Source organism: Salminus brasiliensis, chromosome 5, assembly GCF_030463535.1.
Source record: "Salminus brasiliensis chromosome 5, fSalBra1.hap2, whole genome shotgun sequence".
NCBI lineage: Eukaryota > Metazoa > Chordata > Actinopteri > Characiformes > Bryconidae > Salminus > Salminus brasiliensis.
This window is the reverse complement of record NC_132882.1, coordinates 24638292-24653548: the sequence shown is the minus strand read 5'-3', so window position 1 is coordinate 24653548 and position 15257 is coordinate 24638292. Positions and strand designations below refer to the sequence as shown.

Below are 15257 nucleotides of genomic sequence, written 5' to 3'. Positions count from 1 at the left end.
CCCAAATCAATGGGTGAAATGGCTTAATCTCTGCAGTACACTGGCCACTTTCGTGATCACTTTGGGTTTTGTAACTCACCTATATATATATATATATATATATATATATATATATATATATATATATATATATATATATATATATATAAATTCACTTGCACATAAAATGTACAATGCATGCCCTTAATTCTAAATGACCAGTGTACGGACCACTGAATATCTTAGACACTGTACAAATTTTATTTTTTTATTTATTTCTTTTTATTATGCCATTTAAAGGCTGTAATGCACCTACAATACAAACATATCTTTGTGTTTAAGTGTTTGGTCTCTGGCCTGAGGAGTCAGGGGTTTATATGAAATATGAATATATGAATAAAATAAAGGAGAAATGCATTCGCTCCAAATTCATCTGTTTTCAGGAGGCTTAAAAAACAAAACAAGCCTAGCAGAGAGATCCGAAACTTCAGGAGTGACCAAATCAATAATCTGATCAAATGAAGGAATGCACTGATGAGCTCAGCAACATCAAGAGGCCCGGAAGACTTTAGTACGACAACTAAGTAACTAAAGGAGATAAATGCATTCATCCTTCATTACATCTAGTCAAGAACACTCTTGAAGACGTAGGCCTATCATTGCCAAAGTCTACAACTAAAGAATGCCTTCATGAATCTAACTACATAAACTTTAAACCAGTGGTAACACTCAAAAACTGAAAAAGTTACTTTTTTTGCTATTAAAATAAACACAGCACAAGTCTCCTGACAATATAACAATTTAATACAAAAAGCCAGACACTTCTCTTTCTCTTGTTTAACATTTCATATACATATATTTTCATATATTTGTGGATCTATGTGTAATTAATAAACTGCTGTTCACATCGTTGTAAAAACCTGGACGAAAAACCAAAGTGGTTTAACAGAAACAAATACATTACAACAAATACACCAGAACACCTCCCTCGCCACGGCTGAAAAAAAAAAAGGAACTGACGCCAGTTTCCGCATTTTCTAAATGCAAATGCTGACAGTTAAAACATTCAATTAAAAAAAAAAGAAAGAAAAAAAAAAGGCCTGAATCAACATGATGCAAGAACCTTCGGATTACAGAGTGCCCCTGAAGTGTGGAGAGATAGAGGAAAACAGCCCGAGAATGTTCTCTGGACCCTAGAGGGTCCTGAACTGAACTGACTGGAAGGAGACCACCCAAAAAGGTTAAATGTCTGAGATTTTACACAGCGGTCACTTTGTTTAAGGTAGATATTATAAAAATGTAACCAAATGAATATGACAGTGTTACGGCGATGGTGGAGTTAATTAGTACAGAAAACATTGTTTTTAATCCTAGGAGTTAAAAGTGGACTGCTGAGCTCTGACTGTTTAACAAATAGCTGAAGCCAATTTTGTAGCTACTGTACAGTCTCAGAATTACATCATCAGAACAATAAAACATGGCTTTAAAAATGCAGTCCTGTCCATAATTATTGCTTTAGCTGTATCGTTTTCTTTTCACGGTTCTTCTAAAAACACGGCAGATTACAAATAAAAATGAAAACATATGATCTGGCAATTGAGAAGAGCATCTGTATCCATAGAAAACAAGGAAGAAGAGGAACAGAATGTGCACACGCATGAAGTGTCTTCGGGTGTCCATGCACATCTGGATATGTAACTATTAAACGTAATAAACCTGTCAAAAGTTTGGGGACAATCTGTACTTTTTCCTTTTAAAATAACACATTTCCATGTTTTATTGGACAGTTTGCAAAAACCCAACATTACATGTCAACTTTCTTTTCAAACACATGAAGGAATAAATCTCTCTGTCGTGATGTCAGCACTTAATCCTTTTAGGTGTAATTTCAAATCAGTGCTTTTAACAAAAGTTTTGGAAAATAATACGGTCCAATTATAAAGGTGAACACAACAAAAGTACCAACAAATCTTTAAGCTGGAAGCATCAGTGAAAAGAAAAAAAAAAAAAAAGGTAAATTCAAAGCATAATCAAACCATTGACAGGCAGTGTATTTCCTTGCTAATAGGGACGTGAGAATACAAACTGAGAGAACCACCTCCTATAACACCTAGAGCTCTTAGATGTGTGACTCTTAGCAGGGAAAAAAAAAAGGAGGGGTAGTGCAATAATTATACTCAACACTCAGGCCGCCCTACACCAGGCTCCATCCTCTCACCTCCACCTCATCTCAGATACTTCTGAGACTAGAGCCGAGTCTGAAACTCAAACCTGTGCACGTACGTGTGTGTGTGTGTGTGTGTGTGTGTGTGTGTGTGTGTGTGTGTGTGTGCCTGTATGCACCATGTAGGGTGGTAGAGATAAGGAAATTAACTCAGTGTGTCGGACTTGTTGTGCTAACTTTGTTTGCTTGTGCGTGGTTTAAGCACAGAGTCGCTTCCACAGCTGAGCAAATTCAGCTCACTAAAGCCGTTAGGAGTCAACCTGGCAAGTCTGTGCTACCCTGTGTGCTACCTTCTGCTTGGCTCCCTCTCCTTTTCCTTGCGTTATGGCTTTAAACAATTCCTCTCCTGTTGCTCCGTGATCAATAAAATGGAGAACAGAAATACAGATGGCGGAAAATAAAAAACAACAAAAAAAAAAAAGAGATGAATGAAGAGACGACTCAATCGGCAAAGGGAGGGAACATGGGAATTTCTCCAAAATCTTCACTGTTGAAGTTCGCAGACTGATCCAACATGGACAGAACATCCTTAAGAAGAAAGAAAGGGATGTGATTTTTAAAATTAGATTTTTTTTTCTTTTCTTTTTTATAATGGTGTTTTTATCACTGTTCGTATCCATGTAATACTCACATTAAACATCTCTGGCTGGTTATTCTGTATGTGAGAATGCGTGTCTGCATTGTTTTGTGTGTGTGGCTGGTTCTGCCACTGCTGCCAGCCTGATGCCTCTGCTGGTCTAGAGGGGAACTGAGACCCTGACTGAGTGACATCACCTAAAAGACAGCAAGAACAAGAGATATATTTCTATCTCATAAAACCACACAGTCTTAAGAGAAGCTTACCAAGCTAAATGCTGGCTAGTCACCGCAATCAAGCAATCTTACACAACATAAGAAAAGGAAACTTTCCACCTGATGCAGCCTGTCCTGTATTGAAAGTTATTTTCATTCATTTCCTAGAATAGTTATTTCCTAGCTAGCTCTCTAGAGGAGTTCACTGTATGCTCTAATAGCAAGCCATGTTTGCTTAAAACCCCTGATCTAACTGAATGTGAAACATGATCACTTCTCTACTTCGCCACTCAGCACTGCAGGTTCAAGCTGCACTAGAAATCAGCACACGTGAATAAGCATTTTATGCCCCTTTCAATACATTATACAAACCTAGATATAGCCCCACTTACTGTAGCCGTTGGTAGAAGGATTACTGCGAGTGCTGAGCTGTGGGTAGCTGGATGTGTTAGATGGAACACTGACTGAAGCTCCACCCATCTGCCCAAAAGAGGAAGATGATGTGGAGGAAGAGTTGAAGGCTCCCATAGCAAACTGGGGTGACTGATTCTTCCCTGTCTGTCCTCCCACCTGCTGAACCCACAGACATAATCAGAACCCAGACCCACATCTGCCAAAAAGTAAATACATGCAGGCTGCTGTGTCCATGGCCTACCTGTGAGCTGAAAGGGGGGCGTGCGGCGGTCCAGGCTCCAGGGGGCGCCGTGTTACCCGACTGCACCTGAATGGGGCTGGTGCCATTTACTGCAGGTCCAGAGGGGGCACTCTGACGGGACATGTGTGCTAGGAGCTGACCTGCAGAGGGAGGGGGCTGGGCCACTGCTGGTGACCTGGAGACAGAGTGCACGCACAAAGCCATGCTCACACAATGAGCCCAGTATACACTGCCTGCAAACTGGACCTAACTGGATTAGGTCAAGACAGGCAGATAAGCTTCACTGGTACAGCAGGATGAACAAAGTTTGAATGTAGCCTTGGCAAAGGTACCTAGAGGATTTTTTGGGGCGTGTGTGTGTCTTGTAGAGCTACCTGAAGGGCTCGCTGGGCCGAGGTGCAGCACTGAATGATGCAGCTGAAGGGTAAACCTGCTGATTCACTGGGGGCGCGGTGGAAGGCATAACCTTAGAGTGGTCTGACAGGGAAGAGATGAAGAAAAACAGAACTGTAAATATTTGTATGTAGGTTTGCTTAGTGATCTATTATTGGTCACCATAAGGATGTTGAATGAGGTGCCTTACTGGGATCAGCACCAACGGCTCCAACTGGCTGCACTGGAACCTAGACGGAAGTGCAGAAATGTGGAGATGGCTTAACATAAGATGGAAAATTTGCAGCTAAACACATTTAAATGTATCAGACACACAATTATCCACTGAACTGCGGTACAAGTAGAACAGTGCGTGTTTACCTGAGGAAGAGCCTCATACATGTCGTCTCTCCCTGCACCTCCCTCCAACTCTGCCTGCTGCTGCTGCAACTGCCTACATCGTAGGAAGAGATACATAAAAAGAAGAGACAGAGAGATAGTAAGAAAAGACCAAATGGGTCTGTTTGCATAAAACCCACCACCGAGAAAACACCACAAACCCATCACCTGGCAACCAGCAGCATATTCCTGTGACCACCGACCACATAGAGAGTTCCTACAATCATGCTGTTAGATCTACTCATCTGTACCCCAACATGAAGAGAAGGAGGGATCACCACGAAGAGAAAAGAGAGAAGGAGAGAAGGAACTACAAAAAGGAGCTAAACGAGTGGAGTCCAGGGCAGTGTGGTCAGGGAGACACACAGCTGCTTTGGGGGGGGGTGGGGGTGGGCGTGGATATCTGATCTCACCTGGTGGTCATTTGCCCCGGGCTGGAGGCAGAGGGGCAGTTGGGACTGTTCTGCCCCAGAGAAGGGGGCAATGCCCCTCTTGGGGAGGACAGAGGGGAGAGGGCATCCTGATTTGGAGCTTTACTGCCACACAGAACGGGAAAGGGATGTAGGGATTGGGGGAATGGAGGAAGGGGAGAAGTGGAGATATGGTGGTCAGAGTGAACTCACACTTTCCTACATCAAGTCAATCGCAACACTCACACGCACGCACACACACACGCGCACATACATACACACACATACATACACACACACACACACACACACAAAGACAGAGAGATCAGCTTTTCTGATCTGGCAAGCACAGTGAATAAACACACAACCTGTCAATCTTTTTCAGCTATGGGGGTAATAATGATAGAAGGACTAGAAGGCCGTCACACCTCACCATCCATCAGCATAATATCTCTTCAACAGAGATTCACCCAGGTGCAGTAAGGGACGGATTGGTTCAGATTTTTCAAAAATTAAAAAAATAAATGAATGTAAAAAAAAAAAAAAAAAAAAAAAAAAGAAGTGCACTACACGTGAAAAACAAACAAAACAACAACAACAACAACAACAACAAAACACACGCTTATCAGAAATTCTTCCTCTAACCCTAGCGGCAGCATCAGTCCTTCTGCATGTTATTGGTTCACAATAGAAGACCCTCACTAAGATGCATTTTACCCAGAGAACATTTCTGCAAATGACAATAGTATGTATAAAAAGCACCAAAAGAAAAAAAGACTTTAAAGGCCTGGAGGATTTCTGTGCCCTTTTTTACAAAGTAATATACCGCAAGGCCACAAGTCATGATCATACGCTGATCATCCATTGATAGAACTGCGCACACAGCAATTAAAATTTTTAACATTGGAATACAGCCATACAAGCACGCATCACATTAAAATCAGATTAATGTTGGTACAATTATACATAACAGCAAAGCATTACAGCTGCACACACATCAACCCAAAATAAATAGACTGACTGTTTCAAATCAATACTTCAGTAATAAGCTATTATCTTCTCATGAGCTAAAGAGGTGCTTGGCACCTGAAAAGAAGCATAAAAATATGTGTGTGTGTATGTGTGCATGTGCACACGCATGTAGCCTCACTTGACATTGGCATTGGTGCAGATGATGTACTCTATCTCTTCTGAGTATGGGTTCTGGAAGGTGAAGGAGCTGGTTCTCATCCAGATCCACTCCCGTGATTTGGCTCGAAACCGGAACATCACAGACAGTACCTGACCACGCAGTTTCACCACCTGGGTCAAAACAACAAAGCTTAGCCATAAAAACTTCCAAACAAATTATGAGGCAGGAGAGTAGACTCACAACACAGACACCTGCAAACCTACCTGCTGCAAGCTGTCTCTGAGTAAGCCCTGGTCCTCCGGATGGGCCAGTTCAAGAAAGTTCTTCCCCAGAAGTTCCTACACTCACACACAATATAAAAAAAAATATATAAGAAAAATCTAATGAAAGAAGTGGTGACAAAAGGCTGATAAAGTACCTTAACCCAATGCTTTAGACACTAACCTGAGGCTGGTAGCCTACTGTCGCCACACAGCGGTGATCTACAAACGTGAATGTGCCCTGGCAATTATGGCGAGAAATGAACTCCACAGGCACACTGACACTGTTTAAGCTGGTATCACTTGGGCAACACGTTACCTAGACAGACACAGATAAACAAGCAAATAACCAAAAAAAAAAAAAAAAACGTCATAACTTATCTTGTTGGCAAATTATATATAGCCATTATATGGCCATATTGCATCACTTTTTAGAGGAGAAGACTGAGAATTACTTTTACACACAAGAACACACTTTACCTGTAGCCGCCCAATGGCGACTAGACAGTAACGATTTCCTTGGCCACTGTCGCACTCTTCTTCAGAAAGAGCAACACCTGAGACAGAAAGCAGTTTGAGTGTTTGACATAAAATGAACACATAGTCAGCACTAGGACCCTGGAGATTTGTGCACTTTGGACAAATAGGCAGTGTATCATTTCCCTGCAGACAATAGATGCTTTGATGGGTGGTCGTTTCCTCTGGATTGTTCCATGAAATTCCACAGCTTTCGGCTAGAGCAGCTGGTGGCCCGTTTTTAAATCACTGAGAGACAACAGCAGTGCTTTTAAGCTGAATGTGAACACACCATGCACGGCCCCTTTGAGTTAGCATGTTACCTGCAGGAGGCCACGACCTGATGTAACCAGTGCAATGTACCACCACATACTGACGCTCTCCATCTTTAGCAGGGCCCAAACCACTCCTGACAACAAAGACAGATAGAGAGGCACTTAGAGTGGGTGTGTGGGTGTGTGTGCGCGCACCTGTTAGAAAGCGAGCAAGAGATATTTACCTGTTTCTGGACTTTAAAAAGCTGAGCCTGTTCATGGACACTGGCTCCACAGGACAAGAACCACATCTAAAAAATAATAACAGCATTTAGAATACAATGCTAATGATTCAGGGGTGAAATGAATAGGACAAAGGCTGCTGAAGACACCTCATTCTGCAGATGAAGGAACGGCGCGCCCCCATACTCATCCTCATGGATGACTGGCTACCCTCCTTCTTCACTGTACCCGTCTTTAGATCCAGCATTCGCCCTGAAAAAGAGGGAGAGGCAGACAACCTTTATTTATGTACATTTTTACATTTATTTATTTTATTCTTTAAAAAAGAACTATTTTATGTTATTAAATAATTAACTTTTTAATTAACTGGTTCAGAAAATTCAGATCTGCTGTTTTTGTATCTCCGCCCTAGTTGATAATAATGGAAAGTTTTTTTCCCTACATTAGGTAGTGGTGGGCATTGAACTGTTCCAAGGGTTAAGGCCTGACTGAGTTTTGCACATAGTTGCATTCAAAAACATGGTTGGCGCATTTCTTAATGCGACGCAAGTGCGTGTCAAACATGTCAAAGAAAAATACATCCATGCAGTGCTTCTGTTTTCTGTGTGTTTTTTTTTTTTTTTTTTTTACTATGCGACAGTTTCACCTCGGGAAGGTAATACTAGTTTCCTAGCTAGGCGAGTTGGGTTGTGCTAATGTTGTGTTACTGATGTTGGCTGAGCCCAGCAGGCAGACTGCTTATGTGGCTGTAGCGGTATTGGAGTCCCTTAGACACTGTGCTGTCCAAAGATGTTGCCTGAGGCCCGTAGCTGACTGAATATGCAAAACTGTATTATGCTATAATGCACCAAGTTGCACTTGAGGAGTGCTAAAATTTAACAATTATTCTTGTCATTAAGCCCTCCCACTGAACGGTTCTGTGGCCCCGGTTCTGTGTGGTTAACTAACCGTGCTGAGAAAAACAGCCTCAACATTCCGAGCTGAACCGTAGCAGTAGGAAAAGTTGCTGCAATAACCCTTTGTGCTCAGATCTATTCGAGCAGTGGAAAAGAGGTCAAAGTGTCATTACAAACAGGCTATGAGAGAGAGAGAGAGAGAGAGAGAGAGAGAGAGAGAGAGAGAGAGAGAGAGAGAGAGAGAGAGAGAGAGAGAGAGAGAGAGAGAGAGAGAGAGACACTACACGCTCACCACTGTTGGCATTCTCGCTGGTGGAGAGCTGTTCTCTCAGTTTGTCCTTGTCGTCTGGATGGAGCTGGTCATACAGAGACGACCCAAGCCAGTCAGACTGAGCCTGGTTCAAAACCGGTGTGACCGAGTCAGAGACATAAACGACCCGTCCGCTCTCACACGACACCACGAACAAGAAACCATCTGCTGCCTCCAAAATCAAGTGCTTCAGCTCCTTTAGCCAGAGAGACAGAGTGTTGTTAGGGGTATAAGGTTTGAGAAATTGACCTCTGAAGATGTTACATGGTATCTGGCACTAAGACGTTAGCAGCAGATCCTTTAAGTCCTGTAAGTTGTGAGGTACGGCCTCTGAGAATCGCATCAATGAACCTTGGGTGCCCATTACCTAGTGGCTGATTCACTGGTTGTCTGTTCTTGGATCACTTTTGGTAGGTAATGATTGGTTTATGTCATATTGGCTCAGATCCTTACGCTTGACCATTTTCCCTGCCTGCTTTTTACACATTGCCTTCAAGAACTGACTGTTCCAAACCGTATGCTGCCTAATGTATCCACCCCTTGACCAATGCAACTAGATGAAAACAACCAATGCTTTTTACCTTGCCTGTCAGTGGTGCTAATGTTATAAAATACTGAACATGCAGAAAGGTACTGAATGCTTAAAGAGCTTTGTTACAGACCACATGTTGTTTCTACCCATAACACACTATCAATTTATCCCAACAAGAAAATCTATATCCTGTCATCTGTTTCTGGTTCTCTGAGATGCAAAGGTTCTAAGGTCCTTAAAGATAAACAACACCTTCAAAAGACATTCAAAAAATAAAAGCTACTATGTGGTTGAAAAATACATAGGAGAACGTAAAAAGTTTTACTGTGACGGACCTATTCGTGTCTGTGTGTGGGTGAGTGTTAAATACCTGGTCTGTGAGGAAAGATGGCTTGTATGCTCCGTCAGCCCTTGTGTTGCCGCTGCCTTCCAGAGATTTCATGTGCGACACGGCCATGCGCAGGATGGTCAGCTTGTCTGGTTTCCGTGCCAACGCGCTGCATGTGGGCACCATTTCGGACAATTCGGTGATGTAGGCGGTCATCTTGTTCCGCCTCCGACGCTCAATCTCGCTGTGGTTCTCCCTGGGGTCAGGAGGAGATCACGGGGCAAAGGCCATGGATGAGGATGGGAGATGGGTTTTAAAAAAAAATTTTAAATAATAATAATAATAGCGTTGGTGTTGGAGAACGACAGATCAGATTTAACAGAAAGCGTGTGCGAGAGAGCGAGAGAGCGAGAGAGCGAGAGAGAGAGAGAGAGAGAGAGAGAGAGTAAAGAGATGGTAAAGTGAGGTCATAGAGTAGATGGGAAGGTTTAAGGAGGAGTGAAGATGGAAACAAATGTGAGTGAGTGTAAAAGACGTAGGCAACAGAGCATCCAAAAAAAATGGCCATTATAGAAAAAGAGAACATGAAGACAAAGACGGGCGTGAGAGAGAAGAATACAGAAAGAAGGACTGATCTCTTCAAATGAGCAAACAGTTTCATCTCACAACAAGGGAGAGAAGTGAGTGGGTGAAAAAATGAGTGAGGGGAAAACAAGGTCTCTTCAGGGTGCCTGAAAGAGAGAGAGGAAGGTAGGAGAGCGGGGGAAAGGGAAAGTGGAAGGAGAGGGGGAAAGGAAGGAGAGGGAGAAAAGGGAAAGTGCTCAAAAGAAAAAACTTTAGGAAGTGAACATGCAAGGAACACTTCAAAGCTTGTGGGAAACAGGGAGTGCACAGGGATATACAGTTACCAGTCAAATGCTTGGGCTCACCTACTAATGAAAGAGCTTTTCGTTGTACTGTTTTTTTTTTTTTTTTTATTAGAATCATATCAAAGACATCCAAACTCTGGAATAACATACAGAACAACCAGCAGCGTTTTTTTTTTTTAAGTCTACGTTCAGCAAGTGTTTTCCGCAAGAAATTTGCTTCTGAAACTTCTGATAGTTTGACAAGTGACAAGTTTTACAAAGTAGAAAGCGAGCAGAGTGGACCTCGATGGGCGAAACGCTGGATGCTCCCTTATTGTCCAACTAAATACACTTATTGCTTGTCCTCATAAGATACTTAAAAGAGTCCAGAGTCTGCAGTGTGAAACTATTTTACAGTGAAACATGAAAACATAGCTTACAGAATATCTGAAACTTTATAAAACTATTGTGGAAACTCAGGAGGACAACCACACGCCTTTCTTTGGTTTTTAAACCAGAGTGCATTCAGAACCGGGAAGAGGCTAACACTAATACTAAAGCACACATGTTATCGAAAACTCAATCAGGTGAGTCAGACCGGATTATTATATATATAAAAAAAAAACAGCAGTTTTAATAAAAAAAAAAAAACCAAATTAAATAAATCAGTCCAGAATGTCTCATTATAGAAACTTGTTATTTAAAAAAAAAAAGATTTTACTTCAGTATTAATGATCTTATTAATTATTAATTCATGATCTAATTTAAACTGGGTGGCTGTATTATTTATACAAATATCGGATCTGGATTAGTTGTTACTCAGCATTAGGAGATCAATTGGGGGACAAAATAACTTATATAAAACATCCCCACTTATTACCTTGTTTTGTTGAGGACAAGGACCTGTGGCCACCATCATTTTTGATGGGCTGCCTCACAAAAAATGACTCACAACAAACAAAGCCTAACCACTGGAGTTGAAAAACAGGATCTGCTTCAGAACAACGGGAACCAGTGAAATCCACATCTTTCAATAGGACATCATGTTTTTTTGGACAGAATATGGTCCATCTGAATGCAGTCTAACAAAAAACCCCCAAAAACATCCTCACATTTCTAACACTTACAAAACACACACTGTTACCTGTACCCAAACCTTTGACTGCTACTGTACATCCGGTAAAATATTGGAAAAGTTGGAAAGTGTGAGGGACAGGATTCATTTCACCCTATGCCTTTATTCTGTTTGCTTTCAGCGAGAGTTTGACGCTACCACTCAGGGGTCCCAGTTCTTCCATCAAACTGGGCACGTTTTAAATTCACACAAGCGACTCTACAACAGCTTTGATTTCCTGCCTCACACACACTGCTTATTCTCTCTCCTCTGTACCTTGCAAAGCGCTCTTTGTCGTTGGAGGTGCCTGCATCATCATCGCATCTGAAAGAGAAGCAAAAAGCATTTTTAGAGTCTGATTAATCAACTGCCAGCAACATAATAGTAACTAACACTAGTGCAGTTCAGCTTTTCTCCCAAGACTCTCACCTGTCTGTACTTGATATAGAGGAAAGATAAGGCCAGAATTGACACACTTTTCTCTGGTAGCCATGACTAAAACTGAAACTCACCTGAACATCTTACTTCCTTCATCATCCTCGAAGTCAGAGCTGAAAATGGAAACGAGGCAGAGAGGGGACAAAATAATAAGGTTTTGACATGAGTCATCAGTGTGAACAGGATGATGAAGCTTCCTTTCAAACCTGATTGCAACATCGCTGTGATACAACCATGAAATATTACACATCTAAAATGTGTTCATTAAAGCTTTTCCAAAGCTCTCCTAATGAGAGTCTAGTATTATAGTTACCATCTGACGCCTGGTTTGGTAAATCGGTACTTAATGATGTTAAATCAGGTGAGCCGGTGATGAATTTAACTAATCCACATGCTGGCACAAAGCATCCATGAGATATCTGGACCCAAGATGTTCAAGATCACGGCTCACAAGATCTCAACTACTTCAGAATGAGAACTGCTTGTTACTCTCCCTTGTATTTATGTTCACTTGTATCTGTTGACATGCTGCTTCCTTTATTTTTTTCTTTTTTACTGAGGTGACCACAAGTCTGCATTTCCTTGTAATACTAAGCAGCCACCACCAGTGCGGCTCTAACAATAGACGTGATCCAATGCACAGTCCTTACCTGGCTGACCGCTTGTTGCTGCCCTTTGACATGACGGCTCCAGCGCCAGCATGAGATCCAGCTGATACGGCCATTCCTAATGAAGGCAACTCAGGTACATCTACATACACACAAACAATAAAAAAAATAAATCACATCCCAATTCAGCTAAGCAGTGTCACCATTGCTATGTTGTGTGAGAGAACCTGTTTGCATACAGCCAGATGGAACACGAGCATGACAGTGGTTATATGGAGTACAAATCACAGGTAATTTTACTGTCATAGAGCAGACCTTACACTGGCTTATAGACTATATATCCAAATGTTTGTGGAAACCCTTTCAAATGAAGGTATTCAGTTACTCCAAGTTAAACCCATTGCCATACAGATGTGCAAATGCACACATTCACACAGCTTGTCTACTCCATGTAGAGAAGTACTATACATATATAGTTCATATACATGAACCTACTGGCACCATGCCTAATGCCAGGTGTGGGCTATAAAGGGGTATAAAGCCCCCCAGGATTGAGCTGTGGAGCAGTGGAACTGTGTTCTTTGGAATAATGGCGCTCCATCCAATACTTTTGGGATGAGTTGGGGAGCTGGGGAGGAGGTTGGGAGATGGTCCGTCCAACATCCTGACCTCACTTACACTTTTGTTGCTGAATGCAATCAAATCCTCTATCCACATTAGAACACCATCTGTATTTGATTTACAGAGGTAAGAAGGTCACTGGAAAAATACACCAAGAGACTGAACAATCAGGCATATCTGATACCAGAACAGGGGTGTCCAAACTTATCCGGATAAGACCGGACACCTCTGAGCTAAAACGTCACTTTCCGAGAACCACACAAGGACTAGTAAGGGTGTCAGTGACCAATGTCAGCAACCAAATAACAAAAATATATTTGATCAACATTAAAACAATGTATGTTGGCCCAACCTTTATTTAAAGTTAATATTATTAAATAGTCAGAATGACACCTGGGTGTCAGTCTCAGTCCAAGAGTCCACATGCACCCCCTTCTCATACACACACACACACACACACACACACTTCACTGAAATCATCAGGTGACTTCTGAAGGCTACCGTTAGCGGATGTCAGTCTGTTAGCGCAGGCAGGGACTGGAGCTGAACGTTAACAGAGAAAGGGAGTCACCAGGACTAGAGGGACTACTGCTATTTAAAGGCATCTGAAGTTGCCCCGCTGGGCGTCATTAAACCACGTTAAGTCTAGTTCGTTTAGCCTAGCTTAGCTGGGCCTACATGTATGCTAAGCTAACGGTGGCTAGCTACCAGCTACAGGCTGACTTCAATATTAGCTAGCTGGCTAGATAAACTGATCACATCAATGTAGCTAAACAGACGACTAAGCAAGTTCACCTGAAACGTTCTCGCTACGTTTATTAACGGGAGCTATTTACAACCAAAAAGCACTGGATAACGCAATGGTGACAAATCCAGGTCCTTAAAGTAAAACTCCGACCCAGGATTTAGCAGGTTTCGACTGCCTGGACCGTCTCTGTTGCAGCTGCAGTCGAAACACAATCCTGGGGTGGATTTTACTTTCCTGACTGGGATTTGTCACCTCTATGGATAAGTTAAGCTAGCTAGCTACCTGGTTCAGTGCGGTTAGCCAGTGCGCTAACTTTGCTAGCTAATTGTCTGCTGTCAGATCTGATCTAAAACGGCTGCTGGACCCTCTGACAGCTGTTTCTAATCGACTAAAGTTGGCTAAACTTCATGAATCTGTGTGCTGAATGCAGTACCTGAATGTGAAGATGCCATATCCGACTGGAACTGTGAGAGTTTTAGCTAACGTTAGCTAGCTTCTCCTGCTAACGTATAAACAAAACATGCAGAAAAACAAACAGCCAACCCAGTCTTTTCCCCCCTTCTTTTAACCTCCTTCAAATCGCTGCTTATTAAAACCGGTTACCCCTGTAATATCATGGCGCGGAGCAGATTATTTTCGTCTCCTGTTCGATCTTAACCGCGTCATTTTTCATAAAGTTATGATTTACTTCTCTTTAAAACCCCTCAAAGCTCTAAAATGGCGCTTCGGCCGGTCCACCGAAAACACGCAAGTCGACAGAGGCTCGCGCCGTGCATCAATACGCGCACTCGTACCCTAGCTATGCCCCCTAGCGAGTGCACAGAGCTGTAAGCAAACGCGTTGCTGAGCGCAGACTCTTCTAGTGTGATTGAGGCGATGGGAACGCGCCCCGTTCGAGCGCTCTCCGGGTAGACTGCTTGCGAGTGACGCAACGCAGGTTTCTTGACCTTGTCTGTAGTTTAGTGTTGCTGAAGAGTTTCACGGAGAGCTCAGAGTTTCAAGGCAGAAAAATAATGTTTCTTCGATTTAATAAATCGTTACACAGATATAATGTTTCCCATGATTCAATTAATAAATTAATTAAGCAGAAGAAGCGGTTTGTTAAATTTAAGGAACATTTTATGTCTCTGAATATTATTTTCCTACTTTGCTACTTGTTGCTCTGTGCAGCTGGGTTTGGTTATATATATATATAAACTAATAATGTATTATATCAACAATACTGCATTAGATATGATGTTATGACGCTAATATGAAGTTTGTATTTACGGGCAACGTATAAGGTCATTTGTCCATTATAAGAAAAATAACATTAGCTATTAATCAAGCAATAAAGTCAGTAAATTAATCAGTACAGAGTCAAAAAACTAGTTTACACACACACACAATTAGCACTTTATGTACTCTACGAAGAGCTAAACGTGGTCCTCAGCCGGCCATTCTGTTGATCTCTCATCAACAATGCGTGTTTCTGTCTAGAGCTCTCTAGAGCCTATTGTGCTGAAAATGTCAGATCAGTCACAGTCAAAATCACAGATTATCTCCCCTTCTAATGGTTAATCTGAAGCTGCTGGCCCG

At 42.1% G+C, this 15257-nt stretch overlaps 1 protein-coding gene across 3 annotated transcripts; it reads right to left on the bottom strand.

Annotated features, from left to right (window-relative positions):
* Positions 1 to 765: 765 nt before the first annotated feature.
* arnt (aryl hydrocarbon receptor nuclear translocator) lies at positions 766 to 14419 on the bottom strand. Of its 3 annotated transcripts, none has more exons than XM_072679885.1 (21): positions 14113 to 14419; positions 12353 to 12452; positions 11777 to 11815; positions 11541 to 11588; positions 9345 to 9558; positions 8425 to 8638; positions 7386 to 7488; positions 7239 to 7304; positions 7063 to 7148; positions 6704 to 6780; positions 6408 to 6542; positions 6227 to 6301; positions 5982 to 6133; positions 4835 to 4957; positions 4404 to 4476; positions 4234 to 4273; positions 4025 to 4127; positions 3651 to 3825; positions 3388 to 3568; positions 2835 to 2977; positions 766 to 2731 (listed from the first exon to the last, which is right to left on the bottom strand). In XM_072679885.1, the coding sequence occupies exons 1-21, from the start codon at positions 14129 to 14131 to the stop codon at positions 2645 to 2647; spliced, it is 2253 nt and encodes a 750-aa protein (XP_072535986.1). In that variant the 5' UTR covers positions 14132 to 14419; the 3' UTR covers positions 766 to 2644. The 3 variants fall into 3 exon arrangements, with proteins under 3 accessions (XP_072535986.1, XP_072535987.1, XP_072535988.1); XM_072679886.1 differs by having other exon boundaries at positions 3388 to 3565; XM_072679887.1 differs by lacking the exon at positions 4835 to 4957.
* Positions 14420 to 15257: the final 838 nt, after the last annotated feature.